Genomic DNA, 17,763 nt, shown 5'->3' on the forward strand with positions numbered 1-17,763 from the left:
GGAGGGGGTGGCATGGCGGCGTTTGGGAGCCGTTTTGTGGGCACGGTCTGGCCAACGCAGGCATGGCCGGACCATGCCATGACATCACATGCATCCACTGCGACCATCACAACGACGAGTAACTCCCTGCCAGCACGAAGGAGCTGCACTAGTAGGGAGTTACTCTTCAAGTACAAAAGCATTGCAGCTGTGCGATGCTTTTGTACTTGTACAGTGGGGCCGGGCCTGACATGCGGGGCGGACTAGCCCTGTGCTGGGCGTCCTCCCGCATGTCAGTGTGGATGATCATAGCTGTGCTAAATTTAGCACAGCTACGATCAGGTCTGAATCACCCCCCAGTGTGCGAACCACTTTTTGTAGTGCGTGCAAAAGTACAAAAGTGTGTGCAAAAGTACAAAGAGGGGAGTAGCAATGCTATATCAGTACTATTAGGCTGATGCCTGAAAGAACAGAGATCAGCTGCAGCAGGGGGACTGATCATCAGATCCTCCTGGCACAATCTGCACTGTGTTCTGCAGGTTGGTGAGGGTGAGGGGTAATGGGGATACAGGAATCTCTGGACACAGGGGGTGGTGGGGGGGTTAGTGCCACATAATGGTTATTGGCTGTGGGTTGACTATACATACAAACATGGTGACTCATTTTACTGGGGAGGTATTGTCACAATGGGGACCTATGGACACTGGTGGGTGGAAGGGTATTATTGGGTCCAGGGGGGGCCCACACAGCACACACTGCACCCATGTTTTAATACTTACCTTTCCAGAGTCCCACTTCAGGGGCTGCAGAGGAGGGGGCCCACCCGGAGTCTGCACATGAACCCCCTACTATGTTGAAACACCCTTGGTTATGCCATTGGAGATGTTTTACTGCTGGTTGGGTAATGCCACTGGGGGATCTATTGCCATCTTGGGGGAGGAGGAGAGGGGGATAATAATTATAGATTATTTAAATACATTTTTAAAAACATGTTCTTAATACATTTTAAAAATTGTCTATTTTAATGATCTTTTTTGAAAGAAAAACAATTGTCAGTAAAGTGCTTAATCAACCTCGTGGTCATATGGGGTATTTACCCCTACTGTATGTATCTATTGAATTAGTTTGGTTGGATCCTAAGTCTAGGAATTTGCATACAGTTGAAGTGCCACAACATTAGTACAGTGAAAAGAGAATGGGTTCCCATCACCATACTAAGTAAAATACAGTCAGGGAAAATATTCCCTAAACAAAGGCATCCTTACTAATGCCACATAATTAATAGAGACCGCTACAGTACAAACCAGTTTAAAAAATTGTCTTACCAAGCACTGCTTCTATTTTTGATCCATTAGATGGACCCAAAATTTCTGGAGGTCTTCGTGTGTCTTGAACTAAAATGAAAAGTATATAAACGTATGTTTTGTAAACATGTTGAATAAATTTGTTGAAGCTCTGTGAACCACATTTACCTGCTGAGCAATCAAACAATATTTCACCTGATCAGTCTATACAGCATGTAGGTATATGAGCTAAAGGGACAATAGCCTCAAACTTTAAAAATATTTTTATTTGTGGCAGGAAATTAGTGTGAAAATCTTTTGGTTCCTGGATTCCCTGTCTCCTGCTAATTCCCTAATCAGTGCTTCTTACTATAATTTGGGATTATCAACACCTGAATACACCTGCCTATGTGATAGATAATATGACAGGGTTTGAGGGGACAGAATTAGCACACTTTTGCTACCCTCTCCCTCCCCCATACTGTTCAGCTCTCTAACCTTGCCATAACATATTACATTAAAACGCAAGTGATACTCCATTCAAAATACCATAAACTAAAACTCAACTTGAATCTACTGTACAGGAGCCAACTCTGAAGCTGCCAGCTCCACATGCAAGAGTTCTCACAGCTCCTAACTGTCCCACTTTCAGCTGGTAGTCACAACTTTGGAGGACTGTCGATCAGATATTTTGTCCCAGTTTGCAGGAAGTAGGGTTGTATTCCACGGTATCCGGACTCCAGGTCGACAACAAAAAGGTCATCACACCTTAGGTCGACATGGACAAAAGGTCAACATGGACAAAAGGTCGACAGGAACAAGGTCGACATGGAAAAAGGTCGACATGAGTTTTTCACAATTTTTTTCCTTTTTTGTAACCTTTTCATACTTAACGATCCATGAGGACTACGATTGGAACGGTAATCTGTGCCGAGCGAAGCGAAGGCACCATGCCCGAAGCATGGCGAGGGAATCGAGCCATTCGAGAGGACGCGGTGCACTATTTGGGGTTCCCGGTCACTCTACGAAGAAAACGCCACCAAAAAAACATAAAAAACTCATGTCAACCTTTTTCCATTTTGACCTTGTTCCTGTCGACCTTTTGTCCATGTCGACCAAGGGTGTGTCGACCAATTGGTGTGGACCTAAGGTGTGTCAACCTTTTTGTTGTCGACCTGGAGTCCCAGACCCGTATTCCACATGCGGCAGAAATAGAATGACATTTTCATGTACAACTGCAAGTCAGGAGGGTGGTCACACCGATGGGGTGTGGTACTGCCTACTATGACACAGTCATGCTCCCACCACACACTATTATGATTTGCATTATCCCAATGTTGGGAGGCACAGTATGCAGTTTGCAAATACATTGCTACTACATATAATTTACATTTCTTTTTTTAGTATTCTTTGCCATGATTAGTTTAACATTTTTACAGCACCAAGATCCAGTTCGGGCAGATTGGAAGAGCTGTTCTATTTTCCTGTGCCTTTAGTTTTAACAGGTTTTTTGGTTTTGAGTATAGTATATCTTTGCTTATACTGTCCTTCACCTAATAAGTTACATTTTGTATTCAAAATATTCACATGGTGCATTTTTTGTTGTAAAAGTGTGTGTTATAAACATTAATACCCCTTTCACACCGCACAAATAACCTGGGGTTGACTCAGTATATTACTGGGTTAACACGGGTTGCTGTGCGGTGTGAAAGTGTGCCCATGGCGAATTCCCAAGTCGCCTGACCCAGTAATTCAACCCGGGAATAAAGCAGTGTTATGCGCAGGTTGAATACCGGGTCAGGAGCAGTGTGAACGGGTTGCCGGTCGATGCAACCCAGGACTCATTCACTACATAGGGAGAGGCTGCACGGAGATGAGCTCATCTCCCAGCACCGCCTCCACCCCTCCCCAAACATTAATACCCCTTTCACACCGCACAAATAACCTGGGGTCGACTCAGTATATTACTGGGTTAACACGGGTCGCTGTGCGGTGTGAAAGTGCCCATGGCGAATTCCAGAGTCGCCTGACCCAGTAATTCAACCCGGGAATAAAGCAGTGTTATGCGCAGGTTGAATACCGGGTCAGGGGCAGTGTGAACGGGTTGCCGGTCGATGCAACCCAGGACTCATTCACTACATAGGGAGAGGCTGCACGGAGATGAGCTCATCTCCCAGCACCGCCTCCACCCCTCCCCAGATGCCAGCTTCACCCCCCACCGCTTTGGCAACCTGACCCGGCAGGGAGCCAGTTGTTAGGGTCCAATGCCGGGTCCCACCCGGTAATGATCCATTTGCAATTATTGGGTAGGACCCGGCATTTGCGATGTGAAAGGGGTATAACAGAAGTTCATGCGAATAACCAATCACAGTGGATTTTTCCTGCTCTAACAATTTGAAACCAAGATGCTTTTGATTGGTTATTTGTGGATATCTACCATTTGTGGCTCGGTAAGTAAGTACCTATCGTCTAACATGTTTTTTTTATTTAAACCCTTTGGCTAAAGGGCCCTACACACTGGCAGATAACATGCACAATTTCAAAGTTCTCGTTCATTAATGAACGAGAACTCGTTCGTATCATGCAGTGTGTAGGCACCAACGATTAACGATGCGCGGCCCCACGCTCTTTAATCATTGGTGCCCCGTCGCTTATACATGCAGGCCAATATGGACGAGATTGTCCATATTAGCATGCATTGCTATGGAGCCGGGTGACAGGGGGAGTGAAGAAACTTCACTCCCCCTGTCACCTCCCCCCCCGCCAACGGGTCGCCCGTCAGACGTGTCCGCCGTCGGGCAGCTCGGCGGTGGATCTGCCAGTGTGTAAGATGATAGATGAAAAAGAGGATCAACAAGAGAATGTAGCACTATTTTAAATAAAGTGGTCAACTCTAAATTGCCTTTTGTGTCTGCTCTTTTCATTCTATTCCTTCCTGGGTTCCTACCTGCTTTGTCTGTACGTGTCATTGATTTTAGTTACCTGTTTCATGTAAATATTTTTTTAGAAAAGAGAGCGCTAAAAAACCTGCAAATATTCTCTTATACCAGCATATACATATATACAAGAGTGCATAACATTTTCTAAAAACAGTTTATTGCACATAAAAAGAGCTAAATATTTTATTGCTTTAACAACTGAATTTGTTAATTAGATTTCCACATACATGAAAACACCCTGAGAGCTACCAAATACAATGCTTTATGTGTATTTATTAAGGCAATCCTTAAATGTCCAGCTCCATTAGATATCTAGGTTTCCACTCTTTATATTTCCACTAATGTGGCTATGTTTGATGGTGTCCAACAACGTTATTAGATAAGCCACTTAATTAGAAGGAGTGTTCCTTTGTGTCTAGAAGCCGCAAGTAAGTAACTCTGTAGCATTAAAAAGTCCAAATCCAGTTTCTAATGTTACCTATAGGCTGCTTGTAACTATTCAGCAGCAACTGATGCTGTATTCCTATAGATCACAGTTTAGAGTAATATCTTGCCAGGGATTAAATCGGTGCAGTTGTATAGCTCACCTTCCCGTCACCAAAGATGTTGTACTCCGGAGAAAAGCAGTGCCCGACTGCGGCTGCACGCCGCTGGATGTTCCGCTGTCGGAGTCGCTTATTCCCGGAGTGGAGAGGGCTTTACACGCTGGCCTCGAATCTTCTCATTAGAGGGTGGGGAAGCGGCACCTGGCTGAGGCTGCACGCCGTCGACTCTACTTCGTTGGTGCTTTGTTTAAAGATTCCTAACCAAGATAGAAGTTGGAGATGCTCTAACAAGCTTATGGATACAGCAATCTCAAATAGAGGGTGTTCCCACTTGGGGACACCCTCTATTTGAGTTTGCTGTATCCATAAGCTTGTTAGAGCATCTCCAACTTCTATCTTGGTGAGGAATCTTTAAACAAAGCACCAACGAAGTAGAGTCGAGCGGCGTGCAGCCTCAGCCAGGTGCCGCTTCCCCACCCTCTAATGAGAAGATTCGAGGCCAGCGTGTAAAGCCCTCTCCACTCCGGGAATAAGCGACTCTGACAGCGGAACATCCAGCGGCGTGCAGCCGCAGTCGGGCACTGCTTTTCTCCGGAGTACAACATCTTTGGTGACGGGAAGGTGAGCTATACAGCTGCACCGATTTAATCCCTGGCAAGATATTACTCTAAACTGTGATCTATAGGAATACAGCATCAGTTGCTGCTGAATAGTTACAAGCAGCCTATAGGTAACATTAGAAACTGGATTTGGACTTTTTAATGCTACAGAGTTACTTACTTGCGGCTTCTAGACACAAAGGAACACTCCTTCTAATTAAGTGGCTTATCTAATAACGTTGTTGGACACCATCAAACATAGCCACATTAGTGGAAATATAAAGAGTGGAAACCTAGATATCTAATGGAGCTGGACATTTAAGGATTGCCTTAATAAATACACATAAAGCATTGTATTTGGCAGCTCTCAGGGTGTTTTCATGTATGTGGAAATCTAATTAACAAATTAAGTTGTTAAAGCAATAAAATATTTAGCTCTTTTTATGTGCAATAAACAGTTTTTAGAAAATGTTATGCACTCTTGTATATATGTATATGCTGGTATAAGAGAATATTTGCAGCTTTTTTTAGCGCTCTCTTTTCTAAAGAAAATATATATCTGGTATACACATATAGTTTACTTCTAGCTATAAAGTGGGAGCAGCTTGATTTTATTAAGAGGTAATTAGTATAGAGATAAATATCTCTTTTTAAATAATCTTATAATTGTTGGTGCGCCCGGATTATTGTTCACCCACAGACGACCAAGGAGAGGCAGCATTTGGCCGTCCGTATTATCTGTGTGTGAACATAGTTGTCTATATTCTGTTTCATGTAAGGTACTATTGTTTACCCTTGTGAACTGCCAGAGACATATTACAATATGAGTGCCTCAGTCTCCTCCCGAGAAAGGGAACTGGCATAGGTAGAAGTAAACACTCCAGCAGGTCCTGGGTCTGTTATGTATGAATGAGTGTAAAGGTGCATGCTCACTTTCTCGGCAAGTGCATATGCCGCATCTGACCAGCCAAGAGGCGGCCTCACAGGTTGTTAATGACCCGCGCTGTCGGCCGAGCAGGCAACACAATGTGGACTGTCGTCCAAGAGCTGCCTGCATGGCCCAGCCGCTGCATGATGTCACTGTGTGATATGATCGTCATATCGCTCAGTGTGTATGGCCGACCGCTCCGGCCCGGGAGGGGAAACACTAGGCAACGTCGCTCGTAGAGCACATCGCCTAGTGTGTACTCACCTTAAGACATAATTATTCTTCTTGCTTTATGTTTACTCTGTATCATAACTCAGTTATAATCTTCTTTCTGTCCCTTTCATGCTTGTTCCTTTTAAGTCTGATGATGATCAGTGATGATGATCATCTCCTGCCACTGACCATTACAGAATCAGAGATTTTCTAGGTGCTAGGGAACAAAACAAGGGGCATGATTCATGTTTGTAGGTAAAGTAAAAAAGCAAGCAACTGGCAAAACCATGCTGCACTGCAGGTGGGGCAGATGTAACATGTCCAGAGAGATTTACATTGGGTGGGGTGTGTTCAAACTGAAATCTAAATTGCAGTGTAAAAATAAAGCTGTCTAACGTATGGGCTACATGCAAAAGCAGCCAGTATTTACCCTTCACAGAAAAAAATACTAAAATGTATTTGCTCCCCTTGCATTGCAACAGGGTTTGTTCCAGGCACAAAGGTTACATGCTTTTTTGATTTACTTACAAAGATGAATCAGGCCCTAGGTGCAGTATTATGCACTGTACCATACAGTCAGAACTGGCTTCTATACACCTCATTTATTTATTTTTGTCAAACTTTACAGAGAACACTCATCACACCAACATTTTACATTTGCCAAATACTTACCACCAACTACAACTTCAGTAGTTGCTCTAACTATCCATTCTTTTCCATCAATATATAGAAGATAATCACATATGTATGTTCCAGCATCATTAGTGTATATCTCATTAAACTGGATAACATTGTTAATAATTTCTATAGAAAATCTGTTTGGCGTTTTTACGGCTGAAAAGTTTGCAGTCTGAAATGAATGAGATTTCTAAATCAGATACAGTATCAGTTAATGAAATGTATTAAGCAAATATTTCTGCAGCTATAGAATACGTGCAGTCAGACATGTCATATTATTTGACTAAAATGCAAAACTGGAGATTTGCAGCACTGTGCCAAAAGTTCTATTTTCCAATATTAAGTTTTATTGTATAAATGCAAAGAAAAAGGGTTACAGAAAGTAACCAGGAAAGATGGGAGTGGTGAACTGGTGTGGAGATAAGACATTCCCAATAGTCAACACATGGACATATAGGCAAAGCAGAACATCAGTAGAGGTCAGAATCGGACTGGGGCATAAAGGGCACACAGGGGTAATGCAGTAGTAGGGGTCCATGTTTAGGGGTGTAGCCAGTCTCCAGAGTTGGTGTGGCCAGCTTCCACAGAGGCTTTGCTAACCAAAAGAGGGTGCATAGTCTGAGCCCCTCGATAAATATATACTGTATAGTAAATACTGCTAGTGCATGCATGATAATGTACCAGATTATTAACAGCAATGCTCCATAGTCCTGTGCAGTATAAGGCAACATACATATAATGTATAATTCAACTGCATATTTTTAAATCTGATCTCTAGAGGAGTAGGTAGGGGAGGGGGGGTGGGGGAAGGCAGTGGGGCCAACCTGGGGTTTCCCCTGTACGCCTATGGGCCAGTCCAACCCTGGTAGAGTTACATGAAGAACCACATGAGCAAATTAGATATGGCGCACCATTTCAGTGTTTTCTTTCATATCATATGGGAAGTGACACTTCTCCCACTTGTACATATGCCACGGGTACCACTTCATGATAGGGGAGGAGTGTCTAGGGAAGTATGGATTCTCCAGCTTCTCCATTTCAAAATGGAATTTAGTTTATGAAATGACCTTACTAAGTAGGGGATACTTCCAATTGTGGGCTCTAGCGCCCCTGGCTAATATCAAGATACAGTATGTCCAAGGAAGTAGTAGTCCAGATGGGTACTGCAAGTGGATATCATTGAAGTTTGGCCAATGTTGAGTCAGAGGAGAGGGTAAGGTACACTTCCTCCCAGAAGGGGCGAACAACAGGGAAGTCCCATAAAATATGCAGGATGATATCCTCTGTGTTACAATGACACCAGCAAAACTTTGAACACATGGGCCATAGTCTGTGGAGTGTAGGATTAAATAAAGTCTATTGAGTAGTTTATTTCAATATGATTTGTGCAGTATATCATGGTATGGAGAGGTGAATTTAGGGGTCAGCCCGCCCTTAGACATGATATTAATGACAGCCCCTTCTTTAACAACTGCCCTCAGCCTCCGTGGTCACATCTTGATAGTGTCAGCTCTGAAGTGTGGGGCGGGTGGCCTTCCTTGTGCCCCCCACCAGGTGTCCCTCTAGCAAATGCCTCACGTGCCTAATGGGAAATCCTCAAAGACTGTATGTGTATATTGGCTTTATCTGTCAGGTCTGGAGGGGACAGGAGACAATTCCAGAAGAAGATAGCACTGCGGGAAGAGGAGGATGTTAGTAGTAGCTATAGTTTAGTTATAATACTTGGAAACAACTCACCTTGTACCATCTGACATTTGATATATTCGTCCCCTGTGGACAACTTAATGAAGGGCATGAAACAGACCTTTTCATTTTGATTGTAAAATAAAGACTGCTATGGCCATATGTTGTACAATTTTCCTTGGATTTCACATGGACTTGAATTTTCATACACTTATTTTCTCTTCTGTATCAAGAAGAGTAAAGTAATAATGTAATTTATATGTGTAATGACATATAAAATTATCTTTCAGGACAAATCAGTTTTATATTTATGTTAGCTTTTGCTAAGTTCAATAAGTTATCAATCAAATATTTCATATGGTTTTCCAAATAAATAAATTGTCGTTTTAGTTTCTAACTATTGCCAGTAAACCAGAGGCATATGTTTCTTTTTACTAGCTGGACACATCTTGTGTATGCAGTTATTTCATCAGGCCTAGCAAATGCCTCTTTTTGGGGGGTGCAATTGTGCTTGAGTTTTAGACACGAATTGTGTCTAATTCTACATGACCCTGAATGCATCCATCTAAGTTGTGTTCTCTCTCCGCAGATGCAGAGCTTGGCAAGGCCTATGAGGGCTCGCTTGGGGAAACACTAGCCCAACTCACAATAAATGACAGATGAAGCCTCTCCTAAAACACCACATAGAAAGGGATGTATTTTGCTCCAACAATTTAGAAACAATTTGTGTACAATTCTTAATTAACGCCTACGTTTTATTTTTTTATTTTTTAATGAGCAGTAGTAGCATGACAGAAAGTGTTGCATTTATAACGTTTATATGACATATATATGATATACTTCTGAGTCTTTAAAATATACATACAAATTAAGAAATTTAGCATTTTAAGTTTTTCTCCTGTGATGTATAAAAACAATAATAATAATAATAATAATAATAATAATAATAATGATAATTATTATAATAATAATAATAATGATGTGTGGAATCAATTGAATTTGTTTTATGCTGAGCAATTGACTTTATTCTGTATGATCCCCTAAATCACACTGCAACCACTAAAAACTCATAATTTCCTGTTATGCACTAAAAACGTCATTTAGATTGTTGCACTTGTTTGGTTTACATGTGTAAAGTGTTGGCATAAGGACTTTCAACACTTCAGCTAAAATTGACAAACTCAACTAACCACATGCAACATGCTATGGCTTCTACAAATACTGTATATCTGCAAGGTCAGGATCAACAAATAGTTTGCTGAATCTATAGGGTCTATGTACTAAGCCTTTGAGAGATATAAACTGGACAGAGACAAAGTACCAGCCAATCGTCTCCTAACTGCCAAGTTAGAGGCTGTGTTTGAAAAATGACAGTTAGGAGCTGATTGGCTGGTACTTTATCTCCGTCCACTTTATCTCCCTGCAACGCTTAGTACATACACCCCAAAGTCCTAAGCCTCACTACATCTTAATCTGACACCTCAATGTTCCCACATGGCTTCCTATAATAATACTGTATCTAAATCACTGAAAATGTTGTGTTACACGGATTACTCACCTGCATAAGTAAGTTCCTGAATGTCTCATCTCTACTGGGGAAAACCATAGTGCAGTTCCAATCTTTGACATTTTAAAGTTCTTACTGACATCCATTGCTTCAATGCTTCCATTAAGTTTTTGTGTGAACCACTGGGTTTTATTTGCATTAAAAGAATATTTATTATAAAAATGTAATGGTTCATGATGGGATGGTAAATTACACTGAAAAATTGCATTCTCCTCAGCAAATACTTGGTATCTGTAACTTGGTTCTCCATGCAAACAATCTGAGAGACCTAAATCATCACAAAATAATAGTACAAAAATAGAATACTTGTAACGATCACATCCATACTGTATGTATGTAGAAAACAGAGTGATTACAAAGTATAACATACACAGCATAACAACACAATAGAATGTGGTCTTAGTATTGAGTTGGTGGAAAATCAGATATTAGTGTGAGGAAAATCCAAATTACTCTTCTCCCACCTCCCGAAGTTCCAAAACTGTTGTCATCCTGCATTTTGAGCTCTCCAAAAAATGGAAGACACAGTAATGTCTGTGGGGCTGATTTGGTATTCTCTGTGGGGCCAGCTCTCACAGGGAAAAATGGTAAAACAGCAATGTTATCACTATCACTGCTACTTTGTAAATGAGGTTGCCTGTCTAGAATTCAGTGAAATTCTGGCTGAAATTCATTAGAAGTTTTAAGAATCTGAATACATTTTTTCATCTGTAGTTATCCAATTGCAATCTTGGTAAACTGTAAAAAAATACTCTATAATAACAACTAGAAGAAATGTGCAGGTGGGATTCAAAAAATGCAAAATAACTGAATTTCAGGGAAGTGGAGTAAACCGAGGCATGGCTCACTGGTCACACTAGACATGAAAACACAATTCTCCCTGAAATCTCTGATCTCACATGTTCGGCAGGATGTACTGGGGTGCGAGTTTGCACAAATGTACAAGTTTAGCACTAAACTCGCACATTTTGCAAACTCGTCCAATAATGCGGTGCAGGAACATGTAAACTCGCATGTTTCCTGCAATCCTGAAACTCGCAATGGCAATACTCGAATACAGATGTTTTGCCATTGCAGACATACGTAAAATACAGGGAGCCCCTAGACAATTTTTTCCCTGTATTTTAGCATCCACGACCAGCTCAAAGAACCTGGGGCTGGTTATGCTTTAGGGGGGGGGACCTGCACGTCTTTTTTTTATTTTTGTTTACTTTTTTACTTTTTGAACTATTTCTTTACTCCTACAGACAGAAGCATGCACGGATCTCGTTGATCTGTGCATGTTTCTGTCAAAGTCGCACAATGGAATTAAACTTATATTACATTGTGCGAGTTTTCATTCTGAAAAACTCTTCCTGCATTGCACAATGTAATAGCCTCGAACTTAAAAACTTACAGGCTATTAAATTGGTTGAGTTTTGGGACAAACCCGCACCTTCTAATGTGCGAGAAGGTGCAGGTCCTGCAAAAATAAAAATTGCACCCCATTACATCCCGTCAGTTAAGTGGTTATATTTAAAATGTTTTTGGGTATATTTATCAGGTTGTGTTTGTGTGAGAGGTAACACAGGGATCTGATAGCAAGCATCAAAATGGCTCTGTGCACCAAACCGGGAACCCCCAAACAATTCAATCTTTTACTATACCATTGCGTGTTCATCTGGTGTGGTGTAGGCTACAAGCAGCTTCAAGTATTGTAGCTTTACTCCCACTATCAATTTTGGATCAGTTTACAGAAAAGGAGCATCCCAATACTAATATTTAAAGCAGAAGTACTTTTTCAACCCCTACTAGTAAAAAATGTCATGTGGGAAGAAAGTGTATGAAAGGGCATGCCTATTCCAAACAATGTTTGACCATTTAAAATAATAATAAAATAAATAAATAAATATAATAATAATAATAATTTTATATATATATATATATATATATATATATACACACACACACACACACACACAGTATGTATATACTGTATATATATCAGCTATTGATTTAAGTATTACAGTAAGTGAAGAGTTACTGATGAAGGTTATGAGTTGTTAAAAAAGGAGATTAGCTAACATCCCAGGCACCATCACAGTGGAAAGGAAAGGCACAAATCATGGCCGTTTTACTAGTAGCAGTCCAGCTACACCTCTTAAACCTATTGGAATTCCCATTGCAAACTCAATTACCCAACACAGTCATGCATCTTCTGTAACTTCTCATGAACAGCCACTCTCTCTGAGGCTAGGTGTGCCACCTCCAAGGCAGCCATATCAGTGCTTAAACAAAGCACTGGTTCTGAAGAAGAAACTGTGTGTTAATGGAATCCTGCGAAGAGTATAAGGGTGTCCATGAGTGTTACGTGTGAGACTGACATTCCAGATTCTGACACTGTCATTATAGAGTAGTCTCCTTCCACAATTTCACAATGATTTGGAAATATGAGCATGATTCATGATGATGCTGATTTAGACGCAGAAATTGGTGATTTATCAGTTGCTAATGTGTAACAGGATGTGAGAGATACTTGTAGGTCTAACAACAATGAGGATAATGATGATAAATGTGTGAGACTTGAACAACATAATGAGAAAGAAGTTGATTGCTTCAAAACAAGTTGGCCACCAGTGGTCCCATCTCATGCCTATAATAAGCGCATTGAAATGCTACATGAGCAAAAACAGAAAAATCCATCTCAGGTGCAAATACTTTTACCCCAACTCAGATAACATTTGTTCAGGCATACCTTTGTGAGGTCACAGTAAGTAGAGTAAATCTTTACAGTCATGTGGTTAATCAAAGCAGGAAAATCATGTATAATAAAAGTGCTGCATCAGCTACTAGCAGCAAGCAATCTTCACCTCCACACCCAGAAAATGGCAGGCTTCCGCCCAGAAACACTGGCTTCCTGTCAGTCAAACAGCGGCTACATTGTGAAGACTATCTGTACGCAATTTCTGTCACTATTACCCCTCGCGCATGCGCAATGTGAACGCTACGCATGCACCGTTGTTCATTAATCGCTCAATTTGCAATCTCTCAGAAAAGCGATCCATGCTGAATTGAGCCCTAAATACCCTAATGCAATCCATGATTTCCAAGTAGACTAAAAGCACCCTAGAGCTGATGATTCTGGGGTGAAACTCCATTATAGAAGAGGACCAAGAAGACTAAAGGGCCCCATACACTAGTACGATTTTACCCGATTTCATACAATTCCGATATATCCTTCTGATTTATTGTATGAAATTGTGTACAATCGTATGTGTTTTAGTTCGTATCCAATCTGATGCGTGTCCCCTGGGCTGTTGGATAGGATCCCCTAGGTCGTTGGTGCTGCACTAATGATATGTCAGAATTGGATGGAATCGGATGGAAAAAGTGTGTTTTTTGTGCATGTGATATATCGCATGCGATGTATCACAGGGAAGTTTGACTGGCATTCTCAGGACACCCTCAGCCCCCGTAGCCCTCTATCCAGCCCATCAGATATATCTCATGGTACAATTGTATGCCATACGATATATTGCATGCGATGTATAGCGGCTTCATCAATCGCATGCAATATATCTTATGCAAAAATAGCACAAAAGTACCAAATCGTATGGAATCACTCCTGGGAAGGTTCCGGGGGAGTTCAAGGGAAATTACATCCGACTTCAGCCTCAGACATATCGTTATATAGTGTATGGGGCCCTTAAGCAACATAGGGCCTAATTCAGACTTGGTCGCAGCAGCAAATTTGTTGTCTAATGGGCAAAACCATGTCACTGAAGGTGAGGCAGATATAATATGTGCAGAGAGAGTTAGATTTGGGTGGGGTGTGTTCAAACTGAAATCTAAATTGCAGTGTAAAAATAAAGTAGCCAGTATTTACCCTGCACAGAAGTAATATAACCCATCCAAATCTAACTCTCTCTGCACGTTATATCTGCCCCCCTGCAGTGCACATGATTTTGCCCATTAGAGAACAAATTTGCTGCTGTGATAAGGTCTGAATTATGCCCCTTAGTTTTGACAACAATTGTCTGTGAAACTATTTTTGAAGCCAACATTCTGATAACACCTCTATTAGCATTGGATCTGCGCCTAAATTCTTGATTCCATTTCGCCTTAACAGATTAGGTTGCTACGAGCTGTGACAGCCCACAGACTAGGTCAATAAGTCTATGCAGCCTTTAGACAAAATTTGTGAAAATTCTTTAAATATTAGGGAACAAAACCATATTTAAATTATATGATTTATACCTGTTTTTTACCACTTTTAATGAAATACAAAGTCAAAACTTTTAGGGTTGCTTGTCAAAACACAGATATGGTTTTCGAACAAAAGCAAAATATGGGATTTTCCATACATTTGTAATTATTATTGTCACCCACTGCAATGTCAATGTTTACTTCTCATCCTATGTAGGTATGGGGAAATGGTTATCCATCCAATCAAACACAGCACGGAGGAAGTAAGAACTACATCACTAAGCTTACCCTTTTAATTTTTCTCCCCCCCCCCCCCCACCCTTCACCAAGGTGGTGTTTACCATTTTATCACTCTCCCATTAACAGTAAACAAAGTGCACCATTCACATTGAACAAATGAAACTGAATTGATATCATACTTGCCTACCTGACCCTCTCCATGAGGGAGAAAATGCTCTGTTCCTGGACTTTCCTGGTAATATATGATTGCCATCACCTGTGGTGAAACACCTTTCTTATCAATTAACTAGCTCACCACAGGTGATGGCAATCATACATTACCAGGAAATTCCAGGAACAGAGCATTTCCTCCCTCATGGAGAGGGTCAGGTAGGCAAGTATGATTGATATGCAACATTATGTTGGGGTGTATTTCACACTACCCTATACTTCACCAGGTGTTATAGTCATTTTCCTTGACTCATACCTTCCCAGGTTGGGTCTGCAAGCACCTCTTACAGTCAATAGAGGTTAATTTATAAATAGCCAAAATACAATCCGCCGGGTAAGTCCATGAAGGGGAGGATTATTTTATTTCAACCTGCCTTATACAGTATCAGAAGGTCTTATACTAAAGGCTATTTCAATTTGCCTGCCCAAATGTACCATACTACAAGTCTGAGTCTGGTCCCAATTGATCCAGAGCAAGGGAATCAGCATTAGCGCCATCAGTGCTAGGCTAGGATTCATTTATTATGCCAATCCCCATGGCATTGCTATCTACTAATGCATTATTCAAGTCTGCCCTAACTCTGATGTAAGTAAGATCAGTGCAAGGCTGGCAGCTGGGGAGTAATCTCTACCTGCTTTTCCACCACACACACCCATGCACTGTACAGTTATTGGATTTCATTACAAATCCAGTAGACAGCTACTATCACACAGAATGATGGATGGCACTGACCATTCACTAATCAGAGTGTGAGTGCTGTGAGGATCCCACACACTGATTGGTGGAAGGCTGGAACTGTCCACCAATCATGGAGCAGAAAGCTGTTTAAAGCTGGTATGAAAGCTGGTCTCCATCTGACAACAAGATGGGTAAGTTAATTAATTTAGGTTGATGACAAAGATGTGGCATGCAGTATAGAGACATCAGAGACCTGGGCTGATGATGACAACTGTTCTCACAAGAGGATGGGGGCATTGCGTTCTGGTATATAATAATAGTAACTAGCATTCATTGTATTTTGGCTGGTGGTCATGATAATGCTATCTGTACTATATAGAGATCACATAAATGTTCCCTGTATGTATATTACTTATTAAGGTGATATACACATTATAAAAAAGAAGTACAGTATAACGATGTGCTCTTTATTATTCGCAAGTTCTCTGTATTATACCTTGTTTATTAAGATGTTCTCTGTATTGCTTATAAGTCATGTGTCAGTCATTAAGGGGTATATTTACTAAATATTGATTTAGATCAATTTAAAATCACTCTAAAATCAATTGCCATCAACAGCATTTCAGAGTCTAAATTCCAAATTTACTAACAATCTATTTTGACATCAATTTTAAAATGGACATCGATTTTACGAGATTTTTAGTAGTGTAGAGTCAGTCATTTGTTTTTCAGCTCCATTCAAAATCATCTGCAAATATACCTTAAAAAATTCGACCAAAAATCAACTACCATCACTGATTTTCTATTCAACAAAACATGCCACAAGCACCAAGCTGCTGTGGTTCCTCTAATTCTGACCAGGACAGCCATCAGAAATTATGGGGCCCGGGACTGACAAAATAGACAGGGCCCCTCCCTCCCCCAAAAAAGATTCTCCCACTCTGCTCCACCCCTATGTGATGTCATACATTGTGACGGTACATAAAGGTGGAGTGTTGCGGGCCTACAGGAGCGGTTCACAGAGAGCTGATGCGCAAATAAGGCTTGTTTTAAGAAGTCCTCCTTGAACATCAGACTGCTGTTGATTCACAGGCTGGTGCAGCTCTACAGGTACTGGCAGTAGGAGCCAGGGGTGGGCCCACCTCTCTGTAAGGGCCAGGGACACCAGTCCCCCCTTGATGGCTGCCCCGATTCTGACACCTGGGTCTCCTCAATCAGGTGCCCTCCAAGTGCCCAGTATTGCATCTCCTTGAATTTCCATAGTTCCTCATTCAGAGATGTATGCATACCCGATTGTTTGTATACAACATTGATGGTGGGGTACCTGCACATGCTTAGGTCCCATTCTGAGCATGTGCAGAATCGGTCTTGCATCGCACGTGCACTGCCCCCTGAGCAGCAGCCTGATTGGCAGGCTGCCACCATTTGAAGGTGGGGAGTCCAAAGACTGCGTCCATTATTGAATGGGGCCCATAATTCCGACAGCCACAGTGAACCACATGTTTGGGTCCCTTTTTATTAGAGATGTGCGCAAATCCTCAAGTGTTTCTTGATTTCCTTAATAATTGAGAAAAACAGCTAAAATCATGCAATTTGAAACTGTATTATTAACATCTGGCCTGATTCCTTGACGGACGCAATGGTGATCGAAGCTGCGATTGTGCATGCTGAGGATGTGCAAAATTATGCAAAAAAAACAGCAACTGCATACACATTACCAGCGCACCCACACATCCTTCCATAATCATTAGCTCAAGAAAATCAAAGGCCATGCAGCATGGCAGCATAAACAGAGACTTCGGAGCCACACTGTTTGAGTGCAGATTCACAGGTACAGCAAGCAACATGCCCCAAACACGGACGCAACATGCTTGTGCTTTTGCTACCACTACCCTGTCAATGCCCTCTAACAGTGCCTGACTGTCAATCACTCTGCATAAAGGTAATCGCTGCGAGTGGCATTGCTATTAGACTTAGGCGCATGTGCAGTGAGAAGCATATGCATGCGCAATACCAATAATTACTCAATGGTGAA

The 17,763-nt window shown here is 41.4% G+C and overlaps 1 protein-coding gene across 1 annotated transcript in view; it reads right to left on the reverse strand.

Moving 5' to 3' along the window:
* The window catches only part of IL18RAP (interleukin 18 receptor accessory protein), a 30,112-nt gene extending 19,549 nt beyond the window's left edge, over positions 1–10,563 (reverse strand). Inside the window, exons 1-4 of the mRNA XM_063953428.1 lie at positions 10,406–10,563; positions 8,902–9,070; positions 7,159–7,336; positions 1,305–1,373 (exon numbers count right to left, since the gene is read on the reverse strand). Of these exons, the coding sequence (XP_063809498.1) occupies positions 1,305–1,373; positions 7,159–7,336; positions 8,902–9,070; positions 10,406–10,500 (511 nt within the window). The 5' untranslated portion in view covers positions 10,501–10,563. The remainder of the gene's footprint in view (positions 1–1,304; positions 1,374–7,158; positions 7,337–8,901; positions 9,071–10,405) is intronic.
* Between the last annotated feature and the right edge of the window lie 7,200 nt (positions 10,564–17,763).

This window comes from Pseudophryne corroboree, chromosome 2 (assembly GCF_028390025.1).
Source record: "Pseudophryne corroboree isolate aPseCor3 chromosome 2, aPseCor3.hap2, whole genome shotgun sequence".
Taxonomy (NCBI): domain Eukaryota; kingdom Metazoa; phylum Chordata; class Amphibia; order Anura; family Myobatrachidae; genus Pseudophryne; species Pseudophryne corroboree.